Raw genomic sequence first — 18434 nt, forward strand, 5'->3', positions numbered from 1 at the left:
ATTTATTAGGTTTTAACAATCCGCCATCAAGCAATTTGTCAGTGACGGTTCGATTTAATTCGCACCGTTTAATTTATTATCGCAACGTGAGCCCGCAAGTTTACAAAACAGTCAAGCTTGTACCTCTAAACCATGATATTGGCAGGCATTTAAAACCAGGGTATTATAATCTCTGGTTAGTTGTTAATCTGTTTTTCGTTTCGTTTGTCGGACTTACTGTGTACATTGTATCAAGCTTCATCTGGTAGCGATTAATGCGGCATTCATAATTATTTTGGCAAGCAGAATAAGCAATAGAGGCTGGCTGTCTTCTTCAGAATTTGAGAAACCTTGAATATCGTATAACTGAAAAGTTTGAGTCTCATTTTATAGCGTTTAACTTAAATGTAAAAATGTGGTTGAGGTGTTCTTTCTTTCCTTCTTCTTTTTTTTTAAACATTTCTTATATGTATTATCTTTTTACAATTTGGATAATGTATATCTCAAAATTTATAATCACGAATTTTTAATCGCATGTATAACATTAAATATATAAATACGAAGTATTATCCTTTCTTTTATATATTTTCCTTTTTTTTTCAATCTTTTGTACAATTTGGAAAAATATATATTTCTGCAAATTTCAATATCACAATTTATATAAATATAAAGGTATATGACTCTATGTTTTATTTTTTATAGGAATTCTTTGTAATTTATTTTATTTATGCACAGAATGGAGATAAATTTGGTTGCATTTATTTTGTTTGATCGGGTGTTCTATATGTATACATATTTTTTTTTTATTTTGACTATTGAATTTTATCTAGCAGAAATGGGCAAGGGGATAATGAAGACGTAATCTCGAAACGAAGACCTTATCAGAATTTGCCAATTCTCTTGAAGTGTACCATTGGTGAACAATGTATTAATAATGTCGTCGTGATTTACTGCGATTTCAGGCAATGGGACAATCTAATTACACTCTACCTGTATCCGTACCAGTAAATAGTTATGGCGAATCTCTACTTGGATCTAGTCCCCAAATGGCGCATACCAGCATTTCTCCAAGACCGTCGTCTTCTGAAACAGATTCAGGTATGTAATCGATTCTCAAACTTTACATATTGATCTGCAAGGATATTAATAGATTCGTGATGGAAAGAAAAGAATTTCTTAAGAGAAGCATCTAAATAATTAGTAATTCAGTTATTTAGCAAATAAAGATTTTAACTTTTGCAATTTTTATTAGTGCAACATATTAATAATAATTGTGATAAGTTAATTCCTATATTAGTCACTAAAACGGTAAATCTTAATTTTGTTGTTTTTCTATAGTATATCCACCAGGAGGGATGTTGGAAATGAGTAATGGTTATCCACCATCGGCATCACCACTAGGAGGTTCACCTAGTCCAGGACCTTCGCCGGCACTAGGAGTCGGAGGAGGCAGTGCAAACAAAGGCAGTAATCCGTCTAGGCATTCACCACAACCTCCGCCTCCTCCACCGCCGCCTCATCCTCACAGGACTAATCTTCGAGTAGTTATTCCAACACCCCTTACGCAACCTCTCTCCGAAGACACTAGTTACGATGTTAGTACGCACTGTGCTTGATTTCAATGCATTTTATTCAGTGCATTCAGTTAAAAATTTTATTTCAAATTTAGGGAATTGAGTTATACTTTAATAATATTTTTATATACTTTATGTTTTTCATCATTGCATTGGATATTTTTTGTTATTAACTTCTTGTAATGAAATTTTAGAAATCTTTATTTTTCTTAATCTTGGATTTCAATTCTCATTTGAAAGAAATCATGAAAATTCAAATTCTAAATTTTTGCTAATTTTATGATGTGTAATTCACAAATTTAAAATCACTATATTTTAGTATTAGATATAATGTAAGATATTTTATAGCAATTTCCTAGTGATCTAGTAGTCTAACTGCGTGTAATTGTGTGCAATTTCACACACTATGGATAGTAATATATAGATACTTGAAAAGTACCCTTATGTAATTACACAATATTTCATTCTAATTGGTCTTTTGTTTTGTGTTTCTGATATACAGAGTGGCCATGCACAATCCACATTGAACACACCAGTAGTAGCGCTACAAACACCATCAGTTCCAGCTGGATATTCTAGTTTTGGACCAACGGATTATTCCTCAGACTTAGGAAGCTTAGCATGGTCTCATCAGAGGTACGTTGATGACTTATCAATGTATTCGGCAGCCACCATGTCCAGCATCAGGTAAATCATATTTCATAATTATTGTTGTGAAAGGAAACTATATGTCCAGTTGGTATAATCTATCGTTCAAAACTTTTTAATATCAATCGTAATATTATCGTAGTATTTAATATCAATCAAACTTAATATCAATCGTAACAAATAATCTCTAATTACATTTTGTTCATTTACGTGTATGTCGTCCTTCCTACAAACGAAAATATATTTAGAAACAAGCTTACAACGCAAAATATTGTATAAACGCTTATTCAAGAAAAGATTAAAGATTATTTGTAAAGTTTAATCGTGCTTGCAACGACGGTACTCGTTCTAACAACGGATCTTCTATATTTATCCAAGTTGATGATAAAAATATCAAACAACGTCCACTGGAGGTTTATAGTTTTTTTTCTTATTTGGATAGTTGTAGCATGCTAGTGAATTGTATCATCTTTCACTGAGATTTAAAATTCTTTTTCGGCAGTCAAATTTTCAAAGTTTTGAAACTATCTTCATATCAGTTTATCTCAAATCCTTTGGATCTGAAAGAAACAAGGATCTTGAACAAAAATATTTTGTCAATTAATTACTTTGGCTACTCAAACTTATTAAATGCTAAACCCACATAACAGTTCATCTATGAAATGACAATGAGCTTTAACGATATATACTTATTTTAAAACATATTATACTTATGTATTCATATTTAATACATTGACAGCTTTTTGCATATTTTATCTTGCCTCTGATGCTGCTGTAAGGTTTATAATAATCAATATGTGTTAGTAAATATGTTAAATGATATTCTAGAAAGATACATAAGATACAACATAATACAAGCCATAGTTTCTTTTCAATTTAATTATTGTATACAATTTCTTCAGTCAAGACCTGGTTTTATATCTTCAGCCAGCATATTCTCTTCCGAGGTGTTATACTTTAAAGTGCGAATCAATCTTGCTGGAATCCTCATAATCGAATCTAATATCTTCAAATTTATTTGATTACAGTGGTCTTCCCCATCTAGCAGTGTCGAGCAGTACACCGCCACCGGCCACGTCGCCATTACCAGTGAAGATAAAAAGTGAACCGATCAGTCCACCTAGAGATCCTCACGGTGGCAACAGTGGCTCGAACAGCGGGCCGAGTAATACCAGCAATCTTCATCACACGACTCTGAACGTGGGACCTTCGTCCAGTACCGGTGCACCACCTCCACATCATGTACCTCATCCGGGGCCACAATCGCTGAATCTTGTGTCGAGCAGACCGAGCAGTAATCCACCGCCATCTCACTCCGGTAGTATAACACCGACGAATCTTCCGTCACCTGGAAGCGGCACAGTGGCAGATATTCGAACGAGTCACTCGAACGCCGGGGGAAACGGTGGGAATAACTCAGACTATGAGAATGGACCGCTGATGAAGCGTTCCAGGATCACTGAGGGCTGGGCGACTTAATATCAATCGTAACAATTAATCGCTCGATCGTTTAATACCTCTACGTACAACGGCGTATAGTGCTTTTGTGAAAAGTTCCGGGACTTGAAGTCAAAGACTCGTTAATTATTATACGCAATGTTCGGCCATGGTTCTTTTTTTTCTCTTCTTGTAGTTGGATGCGCGCGTAAGACGAAGAATCCTTGCGAAGAGTCCGACTTTGGCTGGATAAGAGAGGACACAAATTTGTTTATATTTTAAAAGTCCAGAAACACACGTAACACGACACATACACATACATACATATACATATAAAAGAATACGTTTGTTTGACGATTAAATAACGGTGCCATAATGTTGATATATATATGTATATATATATATGTATATATATGTATGTATATATATATATATATATATATACATATGTGTGTGTGTATATATATATATATATATTATATTATATTATACAATATATGATGGATACATATATATATATATAATATTCATTATATATAAAAGATATATATATATGTATATTTTCATGTATATAATACAAAAGTTGTTTGTATATATGTCATTTATTCATTGTCATTTTCTTCGTGACATGGCATATTGTGTCTTTGATACTTGTCGCTAATGGCGAAGATATATTCTATTCCGAGTGAAGAAAGGTAATGGCGGTACGTTTAGAATTGATGTTAAGAAATGAATCGAGAGCACAGCATTTCGGAAGATAAGTGCATCGATAACCGAATTTCTAAGAGCTTTCGAAAACGTTTAATGAATTTACAGTTTAGATATTTACAAATAATTGTACTTTGTTACTTGTTTCTTTTTTTTTGTGCGTTATGATGGTAGGTAGGCAAGACCGCGGCATAATCCGTTAATTGATGTTTTTACATAATGAATGCCGAGAGCAATGAACATAATTTCTCTCTTAATTGAATGCCTAGTCAGAGAATAATGATATTCGATTAGTATATAAATTTTAATTTTACAATTTTTCTTTTTTTTTTTTGTAATTGCAATATCTCTTTCCTTTATTCCAGAGAAAAGAATCGTACTCTTATTTTATAAGCGATCAATGGAGTCGTACGAATATTTTATTAGAAACTATATACATTCATGAGTCTTAGATCGTTTAATTTTCTTTTTAACAAATCGTTGGGTTTGTTTTTAAAGTAGCGGAGTTTCTCCCTCTTCTTTTTCTTTTTTCTTTTTTCTTAGCGAACTAATTAACGGTCTATGTCCGCTAATAAACAAAAAAATGTTGAATAATTAATCGGCTGCTGTACTCAAAATAATTACGATATTCAGTAGAGAAAAAAAAATATGATCGAAAATTAATATATTGATTATTATGAAGTAATAGAGGAGATATATGCATATTACATGTGAAATAAGCATCTAATATAGTGTTGATTATTCAAACAGAAAAGAAAGGTATATACACACAAACTTGCAGGTGTATACATATATACATACGTTATATACATTTTCCACAAGTATTTTGCACGTTTGATATGAAGAAAAAAAATGAAAGGTGACACGGAAGGAAGAAACTTTGCAACCCTTAACGCCTAAGTCATACACAACGAGAGCTTGCACCTCTGTAAGCATTTATCTTCAAATAATAATCTATGAGAATTAGCAAATTTATTTGAATCAGTATTTAAATCCAATATTCATGGCACACGATTTTTCTATAACAGTGGAACACAATTAAATTAAATATGAAATATAGGGAAAGAGAATATTTATTATATATAGTACATCCTTGTAAAATGCTTTGTTAGTCGAATCCATAATTAGTTGGCAAGATAGGGTTGCAATTGTAAAATACAGAAAGTCTTCTTCCTAAGTTAAACCGCTTTCGGGATGGTCTCAGCCTATGCTTTACTCAATCTCAGGATGTATCCTGGTGCGAGCTGCTCTCAAGAGTCGTATTTGGTACGTTACTGTAATTAATTAACGCAATTAATGGAATACACAAACGGTATATGAATAAATAGTGCCTGGCACCATTTGTGGCCCTCCTTCAGGTTGACTTGTTCACGTTGTGACTCGTATAAGGTGACTCGTCGACAAGCTACGTGTAAAGAAAAGTGTGTATCATACTGAAAGATACAAAAAAGTGGATTAAAAATAGTAAAATAGAGCGATGTTGAATAGAGTGAGAAAGAAAGAAGAAAATAGAGAGAAAGAGTGGTAGAAAGGTTTATCCGTACTACACAAATTAGTGGAATCATAGACTTTGTTTTACAACGTTCTGTCGACGAATCGACAACCTGGCAAGTCAGTCTTGGTTATATTGTAACCGAAGATTATATTATACGTACGTTAAAGAAGATAAAGAAAGAAGAGTCGTATGAATCTTCGATATTAATTTGTTTCTTTACTAACGTTGCAGTTAGATACTATCTAATGACTGTACGAACAATCGGTGTGCGAAACATAAGATATATAATGTATAGTCACTAATGATTAATCACAAATTTTTAAGATGATCACAAAGTGCAATCTCTTAGCCAACACACTTTTTTATCAAAGAAAAAAAAAGTATAAAGAAATTGTTATTTTTCATAACGAAAAAAGTAAGATTTAATGTATTAAAAAAAAGTATATATATATGTCTCCACTAGTTATTAAACATTTTCCTATTGATGCAAAATTTATTGTATTTGAATTGATATTATATATATATATATATATATGTATGTATATATAATATATATGTGTATATATATATATATATGTATATATCAATATATATTATATATATCTCTGAACTTAAGTGTACATACCTGAAGTAAATCCTTGAAAGATAATCTACGATACGATTGCATTGTTTTCAATTTTTAAATCGCTACAGGTGGATCACATTGAATAATATAATTACTGAATTATATTATCTGTTACTTGATATTTTACGATTATTTCTCGGCAGTGTTTTAAACAACCAGTGTTATTATTGTGCTTCATTTGTATGTATAAGACAAAGCGATTTGCACAAACTTTTCGTATCTACATGTAATCAATAGAAATAACGATACTCGAGATTTCAAAAAGATTGAACAAATAAATTTGGCACAAGACATAACTATTGATCGTAAGTTTGAGAACGCTGCAAGATAAAGTCGAATACTTTGACTGACATATTATACAGTATGTTTTCATATTTCAGAAAGATGAATGTAAGAGTTTGATTGAAGTAAAGATCTTTCTTCGTTTCATATCTTAATATAGCAGATAAGTACAAGATACACTAAAGAAGCTAATCTATGATGTCCCAAGTACACATTATCTCAAACTTATGGAAATCAATAATGTGAACTAGTTGAATTTTTTCTCGCTCAATGCACAAAATTCAAAATTCCATCTTCAGTTGTGACCTCGTGTATGCAATTTATACAGAGTTATGAAGCATGTAATATATTCTTTTACAATGCATACGTAGTTAATGTCTCGTCTAGCCGATTATTAGGCGTACTTCTAATGCTAGACTGCCTGAGAGAAATCGTTCTAATTTGATCCACCGGTACTCATGGTCTCGGAACAAGGCATGGATTACGATTTGCTTACCGATCTATTTTATTGTAAGATACCCACGTGAAAAAAGAAGAAATACGTAGTGGTACCACTTAAGCTAGGGAACTTGTTAAATGGTGTACGTTAACGACGCGATTGTGCGTACCATATTAATGTATATTTTTAATATGATGATGAAGTAAGTTGCGTAAGTTACACTCACATACACACAAATACGCGCGAGCAAATTTGATCTGTATCTATATCTTGTTCGGGGCACAACCGAGAGATTAATATGGAGTTTCGTACCATTTTAAATGGTGTATCTGTTTGGTCCTCTTGTTAAACTATTACGTCGGTTCTAACCCTGTTGAAAGATTATTTACTTATTTACTAAGTGTTATATATTATATATGACGTTATATAATTAATATTTGCCAATCTCTTATGATAAATAGAGAGAGACAAAATGGTACCATTATCCAATTTATTCTTGGAGAGAATTTGACCATCCTCTAAGTTGGATCAATTAAATTAATTTAAATAGAAGAATTTTATACTCTCTGATATTGGTCAAACGGTTGTACCTATAACAAGGGTTGAACGAAAAATATTCGATTGCAAATACGTAAAGCGTCGGCGATTATGTAGTAGTTGAGAACTCAGAGACTATTATCGAAGTTGTTGGAACGCTGTGAAACGAAATGGACCATCATTTAGAAAATGTTGTCGTATGCATTAAACTATAGGACATACAGGAGTTAACAAGAAAAAGCATAAAAAGAAGATAAAAAAAACGTAGAGAAACAGAATTAGAGCCTTTTTGTACGGGAGCAAAGTTGTTGGACAAGACCGTTATCGAAAACCGTGTTTTTATTGGCCACGTGCAGAACTCAAATGGATGCTCGCTTCGATTTTTTTTTTAACAAATTTCCCTTTACTCCTCATTCTTCTTCGTCTTTTCGAAGAAATATTCGTTACTCGAGGATTTCGTGCAATTTCGAATAGTCGGATGTTGGACGGCTTTCTAAAAAATTAATTAATCATTTTGAATAGAAAAACAATTCCTTTTTAATATATATATATATATATCCGAGGATGTCTAAATATTCGAAGTTTTCGTTTCAAAATGTTTCGTCACTGTGGCGCCATCGTTACGTCACGGAGGACTGTTGAAACATTGAAGAGATTCGATAATTTCCCCAATCGAAGTAATCGAAATTATTTGACGCGTTCGAATGACTCCAAAACTCGGATATTTTTTAGAGTAGAAAAGAAATATATATAATAAAAAAGGTGTTGTAAATATATAAAAAGAGTTTAGTTAACGAATCGATTTATTAACCTTTCGTGCCTTTGAAAGCGAATCGTTATGAACTGTTGGGAACCAACTGATTTTTAACAAGCGATCATTTTCGTTTGAGATGTCGCGAAGCGATCGATCTATTCCGGAAAAATATTACAAAACTGGAAAATACGTCTCTTTGACGAATAGGAAGTAAGATTTTTCCTAAGTAAATTTTATTTATTTGTTACTTATAAAGGAAAGGAGGCAAGAAAAAAAAAATAGAAAAGAAATTGAACAGAAAATTCTCGTAGCGTTTCTTGTAAAATACTACATAGAAAAAAATAGTTGATATTTTGTAATGCAACCGAGCTTAACTATAAATCAAGATTCTTAATGATAAAATAATGATATGATAATGAAAAAATTAAAGGATTTTGAAAATTCAAGATCTCTATTCTATCTTTATGCGATCTCGAAGTATCCCCCTATATTTTTCGACCGTTATCGCTGTTCGTTGTCAGGGATCGATTGCGAAAAATCGAATCGAGTATCCGAGAAATCGATGTTGTAACTTCGATTTGAACTGAATAGAGAAAGATATAAAAGCGACATGTGTGTATATGTATAAACATGGTCGAAAACTCAAAGCACGGCACAAGTATCACTTTTGAAAGGATGATATAGCGAAGCGAATATTTGCAGAAAAAAAGAAAGAAAATGATGTTAGAAGAGATGGAAAGCTGAACTATAATTAATATACGAGGATGTATAAATGTACTAGCCACAACTGTTGTCACTGCAGAGTAAAAGTGAATTTAATATACATAAAATATATATGTATATATATATACGTATGTAAAAGTAAATTTAAAAATACTGAACATATCTGTAAAGCCACGTAGCATCACATTTTTAAAGGTAAAACTCAAGAATATACCGCCATTTTATTGTTAACCATCGATCGTGTGTTTATTGTCGAAACTTACCCTCCGATCGATCAATCGATAACGATCTCCCTTTTTTTTCAACGTTGTCTGTCTGATAAACAAATAAAAAGGGAAAAATGCTGAAAAAAAAAATAGAAAAATATATATAAATATATAAAATAATGCTCGATTCGGAGGGGATTCTTGTTTTTCATGTCTGTATCGATCGATTGATCGATCTATAGTTTCGAGACGCACGGAATCCGCGAGTATGGTTATTATTAACATACTTTTTAAATATTATTGCGTAGTGATATATTGTTATTTGTACGATATATATATATATATACATAAAGAAGCAAATGGTGAAGAATGAAAAATCTGTTTACGTTGCACTGTTGACAAACAAAGAAAAAGAGCGGCCCACTTGAACGTCGAGTGCAGAGTACAATGAAGAAAGAGCGAGAAAAAGAGGGAAAGGAAAAAAAGTGTATAAAGGAGTTTAACAATAGAAAGAAATAACAACCACTCTGTATATGTAATTATACCGAAGTTAAAAAAAGTAACCGCGTAACGTGCTATATAGATATTATTATTAAACAGACAAACACAAACACAAGAAAAAGCAGAAAAAATATATTATGGCGTATTATAGAGTTGTGCGTTTAAGTAGCCAGTGATAAATCTGCGAAAACAGAAAGGAAAGTAATTTTTTTTTATTTTTCTTTTTTTTTCCCCCTCCCGTAATTCATAATAGTGTCATTTATCGTGAACATTTCTCATCGTTTTTCAAAGAGAGACAATTCGATCATCCTTTTTTCCTTTGCACATCCTTATTTGTTTCTTTTTCGTTCGACCTTTTTTCGTTCTCTGTGCTCTTTTTTTTTCTGGTAATATTCTTGAACTATTAAAAAATCGTAATAATTGTAATTCATCATTTCTGTCACGTGGTTGTCAAGATCGTTGTATATCCGTGAAATTTGCGAGACGATTTTACAAAGGACACGCTTATTCATCTTGTTTGTTCATTGATAATGCACGTCGAAAAAAATGCCACACGCTGATGATGGTACAATAATGGACACGCCAGAATAGAAATGGTACCGGCAATTGTCGCGTGAAAATCGAGCACATGCGAGTCACTTTCTTTCTTCTTACTTTTCCCCGTTACGATAATCATTCACAAAAAAGTCAATCACAATTAAATTACGTTGAATGAATACATTTAAAATTAAACATTTTTGTAATATGCAAAACTAAAATTTAAATCGATAAAGACATACCTAATATTCGCTAATTAATATTAAAATAGCATTAATTTAATAGCATATGAGCCTCTCGCGAACTAAGGTCATTAACTCCACTTTTTGCCAATTTCATAATTAATTTTCATATTCATAATTACACAAGTTACAAGATTTATTTCCACAAATTCGTTTATTCCAATAAAGCGCTATAAATAACAGCGAATCCTAAAATTTGAAAAGTCATAACATCATCGCCTCTCTCTGCATTTTAATTTGTGGAATTGCTCACTGTGCCTTTTACAAGCGACCGATGTATTTCTTTAATAACGTTATATTTCTTTTTAATTAAGATTGCCAATCAGACACTTGTTCAATAATAAAACTATTAAAAATCCATTATCATTCTGAGGATACTCTCTATTACGATTATATATAAAATTATATATAAAAATATTCTCCATTACGATTCTCTTATCTATCGTTATCGATTGACCAAATACTTCAACCCTTTTCATTGTTAAAATATAAAGATGACAGTACAACCAACCTAAAAAAAGTAACTTATTTTAAAGTGCTCGCAATTGCCCGATTTAAACATAACTAGATTACACGTATTTCTTTGGTGCTCGACATATCCGGTCGTTGTTACATGTTATTGTCAATATCCTATACGAATAATAATAATCATCGTGAATCCTTGTCAAGGCCCATCTTTCATCGATCATCGATCATCGCGATTATTGCTATGTGCTATTACTATAACTATTACTAGTACTACCACGATCACCACTATTATTACTATTGCTATTGCTATTATTATTATCGTTATATCTGTATTATTATTAATTATTATTATTATTATTAATTATTATTATTATTATCATTAATTATTATTATTATTATTATTATTATTAATTATTATTATTATTAATTATTATTATCATTAATTATTATTATTATTATTATTATTATTATTATTATTATTATTATTATTATTATTACTGATCACAAACTATCATACGCGCCGCATCATCTATTGCTCGGTCAGTATAATTATTAGCGAATTAGGTTCGAGAAATTAGCGAAAATTAATATCGATGATTATTTCGTACGGTCTCTATGCACATCACAAAAACTATTTTTCCTCGTACATAACAATACACTAAAATACACATATACACATAAACATTCTACAGAAGTATAAACACACGTATGACATGAACACGTGCGCGCGCGAAACATTGTAAACACGCATTGTGGTTATATTTCAGTGTATCAGCATAATGATATGATGTTTCCCATAGAATACATTTTACTTGGTTTTTATATTTGGCAGTATTTTATTTAAGTGTCACTCGAGCATGTGCGAATCGAGTCGATCGGTCGATCGAAAGATAGGTTAGTCGAATTTTGAAAAGAAAAAAAGAATTCCGAAATTTCAGGATAGGAAAATAATAATAATATCGATATCGATATATTTTGCGAACAATGTTGTTTAAGATTGATTTATTACAGTACTAACGTCCTTTAATATTCTTTAAGGCTTAATGAAATTTTTATGATTCTTTGTATTTATATATATTAATTAATTTTCTTTTTTTTTTTTTTTTTTTTTTTAGATTAAATGTAGATAACTTTTGAAAATATAGAATGTAGAGGAATAAGAAAAGAAATAGAATAAAGTGTTAGAAAGTTATAGAAAAATTTGAACGTTGGACCATCAAGGCCATTCATAAATCATAGTGTGCTACGTAGAGAAAAATATCGAATTCGCACGTGCTTGGAAAGTGTTGTACCAACATCAATATACATGGTTTGTTCGAAGCAAATGAACAATTTTTCACCAATTGTGATATAATTTGTACAGTCAAATTTTGTTACGAATATTTTTTTTGAAGGTTAGATATCTTATACAATTAATGTATTTAACATTCGACTAACCTTCAAAGAACTTGCATAAAATAGGTACACGATAATTGTATTTTTTTCTAGTGAAATCTTTTTTAAATAAATCGATTGTTTTGATCAATTGATTTATCTTTTCGCACAATAGTTATGTTAGAAAAGGTGCCATTTTTACCGAAGCACAGATATAATATAATTCATAGTTAAATATTTTTCTAACGGTTCAGTGTTATAAGGAGAAAGGAAATTTTATAGAAAATGAATCGATTCAAATTTAAGCTCGAATCTGAGTTTCTTCGATACCGGATATGATGTCGAGAGGTATGTGTGAGACTAAAAAATCATTAGTTTCCTATGTATAAAATAATTGATGTATTTACAAAACATTGCCTGTTCCATGGTCTTCTCTTCAATGTTAGTGGATTGTAAAATATGTAATATATGCATTTATTATATTTTCTTAATTTGTGAATTTTTCCAGATTTAATGAACGCTTAAAATTTAAATTTTAAAAATATAAAAGAATTAAGAATCATTTTAAATTAGAGAATTGGTTAATAGAAAGATGGTATCTTCGTTTCAAGAAGATAATATATACTAAAACACAGTAGAAAATATATATTTCATCTATTACAATCCATTTGCATAAATTATATGGCTAGAAAAAATGTGTATACACATATTGTTGTATAAACTGTGCGTCTTTGTTGAGCCATTGGACGTGTACGAATGAAATATGAATTTTCTATTAAAAATTGCTACATTTGAAATTTGTTAAAACTTATAATAACTCATCTACGAAAATACTTATATATCACGTTTTAAAGTGAAAGACCAAGAATAAAATTCGCACACGTTCCAATAAACAAAACTACTAACACTGTGATGTGTTTCTGTGGTCATTGTAAATTTTCTTCTCTTTAATTCTTAATCATGTTTCATTCATTGATCTCATGACTGTCCACATCGTGAACGTCTCTTTCCGCTTAATATGTACATCTTCGTTGTTCAATATTCCTGATCATATGCAAAAAAACGAACACGTGCATATTGCCTATACAAAATACTATTCCTATACTTCGATTTTTTGTGGCTAAAATTAACGAATTACAAAAGAATTTTTGAAGCAAAATATTACTAGAAAATTGTTAAAATTATAAAATTATAATTTTAATATTTTTCAGGTATTTCATTTTTTCAGATTGTTTCGTGTGTCGAAATTCTTAGATAATTTTTTAATAATTTTGTTCTCTATTAGCGAGAAGCGCGTTTCTACTTCGTTATCTGTCTCTTTCTCTTTCTGTTTTCTCGATAGGAACGAAAACACGTATTTTCCTTGTGTAAAGTGTCGCACCGCAGATGTTGAAACACCATATTACATGTGTACAATCCGTACCCATTGGATGTCGCTCGATCATCATAATCTATCTAAACTTTGACACTTCTTGATCTCAAGACTCTTTACTTTCAAACTTGTAATTAATTTTCTATTGATAAATCTTTCTACCACGTTTGTACAATCTGTGCACATGCATACACACACATAACACGTACATACACTAGTATACATGAACACATTCTAAACGAATACATAATGTGGTATACTATTGTGTAATCAGTAATCGGTGTAATGAGACGCAGAGAAGCGATAAATAACACACAGATACGCATTTTTTGCACCGACGTACTAACACAACTTTCATTGTGACGTCCACTAATGCAATTCATACGATCGTGTACGTGTAAGATCAGCGCCGCTCTACGACTCTATTTCGCTCGGTTACGTTAATTAAATTTTCAGACGTTGCAGACGTTCAGAGGTTTCTTGTTTGCCATTATTTTTTTAACGCCTTCAATATTCTAAAATATATAAACAAAAATCTTGAAAAGAATTAGTCTAAAATTTACTAAGAATTAGTAAAAAGAACAATGTGTGCTTTCGAGGTTATTGTAAATTACTGGACTGCAAATATTCATACATTAGTCATATTTTTATAAATATGATTAAAGAAATAGAATCTAAACAAAAATTTGTTTCATTCTTTAAATATTTTCAAAAGTATTATGTGTTTTGGATATTGTATACATTTTTGTGCATTATATCCATTCTGAGGGGTTTCCCAGTTTAAATTCCTCATAAATGCATAAATATCTGCAGTCTGTTAATTGTCATAATTATAGAGCCAGTTCAATATCCTGTTGCAACATGATCTTCAAAAGAGCCGAAGTATCGGTAAAATATCTTCGTTGATTTATATTAGTATGTAAAGGTGTTTCACTTACAGTGATCTCCTTAAACATTTCCGCTATATATGTTTTCATCTTTTAATAATAAAATGCATATTGCTAATATATTTTAAATTTAGTTAATATTACTCCAAGGTCATGTTGTTACAGGTCATGGCATAAAATGTCTTTTTATTGAGCTTAAAATTTAGAGATGTATGACCTAAAAAAAAATTAAGTCAATTTAAAAAAGAAAAGAAAATTCTTCCTAAGATATTTTTTAATAAAAAGTAAAAGGCATATTTTAAAGAAGATATACGTGTGTTTAGAATTTTTAAATAATCGTGATTAATACAACACGTGGCACATATGACTGTGACAGCTTTTTAAGAGGAACACATGATATATAGAAGTCGCAAATCGTTCTCAAATATAATTAACAAGTTCAAAATGCTTTAAATAATGAACAAACATTGAAGAAGCGTGGAAAAATGAAATATCTTACATATGCACGATCGTATTTTGTCCTCTGTAGAAATGCCTTATTGTCACGTGCCTCAATTAACAATTAAACTGTTCACCTGCTTACCAATTACTTGTTAGTATACGTATCAACAAATATGTACGTGTAATATCGCGTTATTCTTTGTACTGCTCTTGTAAATATATTCTGAACGATTACTGTCACCATGTGTCGTCTATGAAGTCGAGCATTTTTACGAAATTATTTGTTTACCCCATTTCTCCTTATTCCGTCCCTTCATCTATTCAAGACGCTTGAATCAATGTGTGTGAAATCCATAGTCCACATTTTATCATATTTTTTCAGCTTTATAATAATTGTTTCGCATGTGTACTTGTACATATTTAAACCATTTTTTTAACAATTAAAGACAAGTTTTAGAAATTACAATTAAATTTTCTTCTTTATAGATTTAAAAATATACTCAGCGTCTTCAGCGTATTTGAAGTATGTAAAATAATGTGCAATAAAAACTATAAAACTATAAAACAGAAGTCATGAAAGCTACATACATATATAGTAAAAATTATATGCAATATAAAATTATTAAAACTATAGTAATGAAAATTACAAAATCAAATCTTGTTATGAATACATTTTTTTGTTTCTAAACATTACAAGAATTAAAGGCATTTAAATTATTAAACTTACCAACAGTAGGCAATGACTACTTTTAGTTACCAAAAATAAAAAAAATAAAAATTTCTGAATAATCTCATAGGAAATAGCTTAATTTTGAAATTTAAAAAATTATTTCACAATGATAAAAAGATTTAAAAAATTATACATATATCATATATCTATACCTATCTGGAATTTGTTTGGCGCTTTCGTCGTTAAATGTTATGAGATTATGTGGGTACCAACTGACTGAAATTTACGTGTATTCGAGATTCGAACAAGGAAATTATTTTGTTGGTAAATTGTGTGAATATGTTCATATTAAGAGCATACTTGAAAGAAAGGAAGTGAAGAACTACTAAAATTCTAAAATGCCACTTCCAGCTGCATTAGCTGCCCGGCTTGCTAAAAGAGGGCTTATTACTGGATCAGAAAAACACGGTATAATAATTTCATTCATTTGCACATAAAACACAGCATAACCAACAATATCATTTTATATCGAATTGATAATTTAATTAATAATAGTTTTTTATTTTACTACTTTATGCTTCATAAATACTATAAAGATCAGATTATTAATATATAGTTCAGAATGAACATAACCTTAGTTTTTCATACATAACCAAATTTAAAAAATGCTGAGGATACGACATCATGTATAAATCAAATAATATTTTTAGAATCTTCAAAAAAAGAATCAAGAAAAAAAATCCATGAGGAAGTAATAGCTGAAGATTATGATAGTACAAAAGATGATATTAATCAAATTGACATATCACAAAAATTTATGGTAAATATTATATCAACAACTATTATAAAATACTAAATACAGTAACGATAAATAATAATGCAAATATCCATAATATAAAAATGTTAAATAATAAACGTTTTACTTTAGGGATATAGTGGTTGTCCCAATAAGTATAATATTTATCATGAATGTACAAAGAAGTGCAAAGAGTTATGGGGTCTTGGACATGTACAACCTTCTGACAAATACTTGAAAAAGCAAATAAGATTAATACAGAAGTACCCCTTACCAGAAACCTGGAAAGCTGTTTATGACCCTGGATCGTTAGTATCAATTTTTTCTACTTATAATTTCTAGGGAAAATATGTTTATATCAAATTTCATATAATTATTTAATTCATTAATAGTGGTCAACATTATTATTGGGACTGGTCATCTGATTTGGTATCTTGGCTACCACCGGGCCACCCAAAATGTCAAATATCTCAACCAGCTTCTCAGTTAAGAGAAGAATTACATCTAAAAGCAGCAGATCAAGATGACAATATGTCTAGTGATGACAGTGGTAGTGAACAAGAGTCAATGGAAGTTAGTAATCAGTTTCTTCAATTTAATAAAAATTTAATGTCCAGTATATTTTAGCACTATCACAAATAATTGTTTAATTATCTAGGTGGATGAACCAGACATAAAGAAAGATAAAAAATTAGAGACTAGATCAAGACACAAACCTGGAGATAGTAAAAGAAATCAAAGATTAGAAAAATCTGAGAACAAAGAAAAGAAAGACAGAACTTTAGATCCTATGGATCCAGCATCTTACAGTGATATTCCACGGTAAATTTCATTTTATTCATTAATTTATATTAATAAAGTAATTATGATAAAATTAATTTTCATATATACACAACAACAACATTCAAATTATTTGATTTTTATAGGGGAAAATGGTCTGATGGTTTAGCACGACACAATGAAGCTAAAACAGGAGCAGACACAACTGCTTCAGGACCACTTTATCAAATGAGGCCATATCCTAGTCCAGGTGCGGTTTTGCGATCAAATAGAGCTAACAAAACAGATTCAGAATCGTCTAACAAACCTAAAGTATCGTGTCCCGAAAAACCAGAATAAATTTCTTTTTTATACCTTTCAGTCTATTATGCAATTTATTATACATGTCTAATGTAAATATAGTGTAACTTATCGAATTTGTCAGTAATCTTATTATTATATTATCTCTATGTATAAATGAGCGACTAAATAAATACTTTGCCATTTTTACTTGCTAAATTTCTTAACATGTCTTTAATTTACTTCTTTTTCTATTAATTATGATTTAAAGATTATTATTATTATTATTTAACGTATAGTGTTATATCTTATTGTAAAAACTTTTTAAAAAGTACGTTTTAGAGAACTGTTTCTTTGGGCGCGCAGATCGCTGCTTAAATTTTTGTGTTCAAATTTAATTTGAAAGCCAATAACAAAGTAATATATACGAAAAAAAATGATTGACGTTCATTTAACGTATAATTTACGATGTCAATAATTTATACATTTCTTAAATAGAAAAAATTATCACTTGTTTTTGAGTCATTTTAACGCTATATTTTTCAAGTTAGTTTTGATCTAATTGTATCTCTTCATCGTTATTAAACATGCATCTATCTAGTTTCAATTTTACGTCAAAGTCATTTTTTTCAAATATTGAGCCTTTCTGTAAAAGCGTAGTTAGTTAAATTATATAAGTA

The 18434-nt window shown here is 30.3% G+C and overlaps 2 protein-coding genes and 1 long non-coding RNA gene across 12 annotated transcripts in view; 2 read left to right on the forward strand and 1 right to left on the reverse strand.

Moving 5' to 3' along the window:
- LOC100649884 (myocyte-specific enhancer factor 2) overlaps nucleotides 1–15469 on the forward strand; it is an 80554-nt gene extending 65085 nt beyond the window's left edge. For 9 of the 10 annotated variants that reach the window (XM_003397049.4, XM_012311015.3, XM_012311018.3 and 6 more), the window contains 4 exons: nucleotides 942–1077; nucleotides 1318–1574; nucleotides 2056–2240; nucleotides 3230–15469. In XM_003397049.4, coding sequence (XP_003397097.1) covers nucleotides 942–1077; nucleotides 1318–1574; nucleotides 2056–2240; nucleotides 3230–3680 — 1029 coding nt within the window. In that variant the 3' untranslated portion in view covers nucleotides 3681–15469. The remainder of the gene's footprint in view (nucleotides 1–941; nucleotides 1078–1317; nucleotides 1575–2055; nucleotides 2241–3229) is intronic. The other variant, XM_012311017.3, reaches the window with a different exon arrangement.
- LOC125385528 lies at nucleotides 970–3233 on the reverse strand. Its single transcript, XR_007224912.1, has 2 exons — nucleotides 3111–3233; nucleotides 970–2761 (listed from the first exon to the last, which is right to left on the reverse strand). It is a non-coding gene; the product is annotated as an uncharacterized LOC125385528 (long non-coding RNA).
- A 665-nt stretch (nucleotides 15470–16134) lies between the features above and the next one.
- LOC100650082 (polyglutamine-binding protein 1) lies at nucleotides 16135–17973 on the forward strand. Its single transcript, XM_003397050.4, has 6 exons — nucleotides 16135–16367; nucleotides 16610–16719; nucleotides 16828–17003; nucleotides 17088–17268; nucleotides 17354–17517; nucleotides 17622–17973. The coding sequence occupies exons 1-6, from the start codon at nucleotides 16298–16300 to the stop codon at nucleotides 17812–17814; spliced, it is 894 nt and encodes a 297-aa protein (XP_003397098.2). The 5' UTR covers nucleotides 16135–16297; the 3' UTR covers nucleotides 17815–17973.
- Nucleotides 17974–18434: the final 461 nt, after the last annotated feature.

The sequence above is a fragment of the Bombus terrestris genome, chromosome 8, assembly GCF_910591885.1.
Source record: "Bombus terrestris chromosome 8, iyBomTerr1.2, whole genome shotgun sequence".
In the NCBI taxonomy this organism is placed as follows: Eukaryota; Metazoa; Arthropoda; class Insecta; order Hymenoptera; family Apidae; genus Bombus; species Bombus terrestris.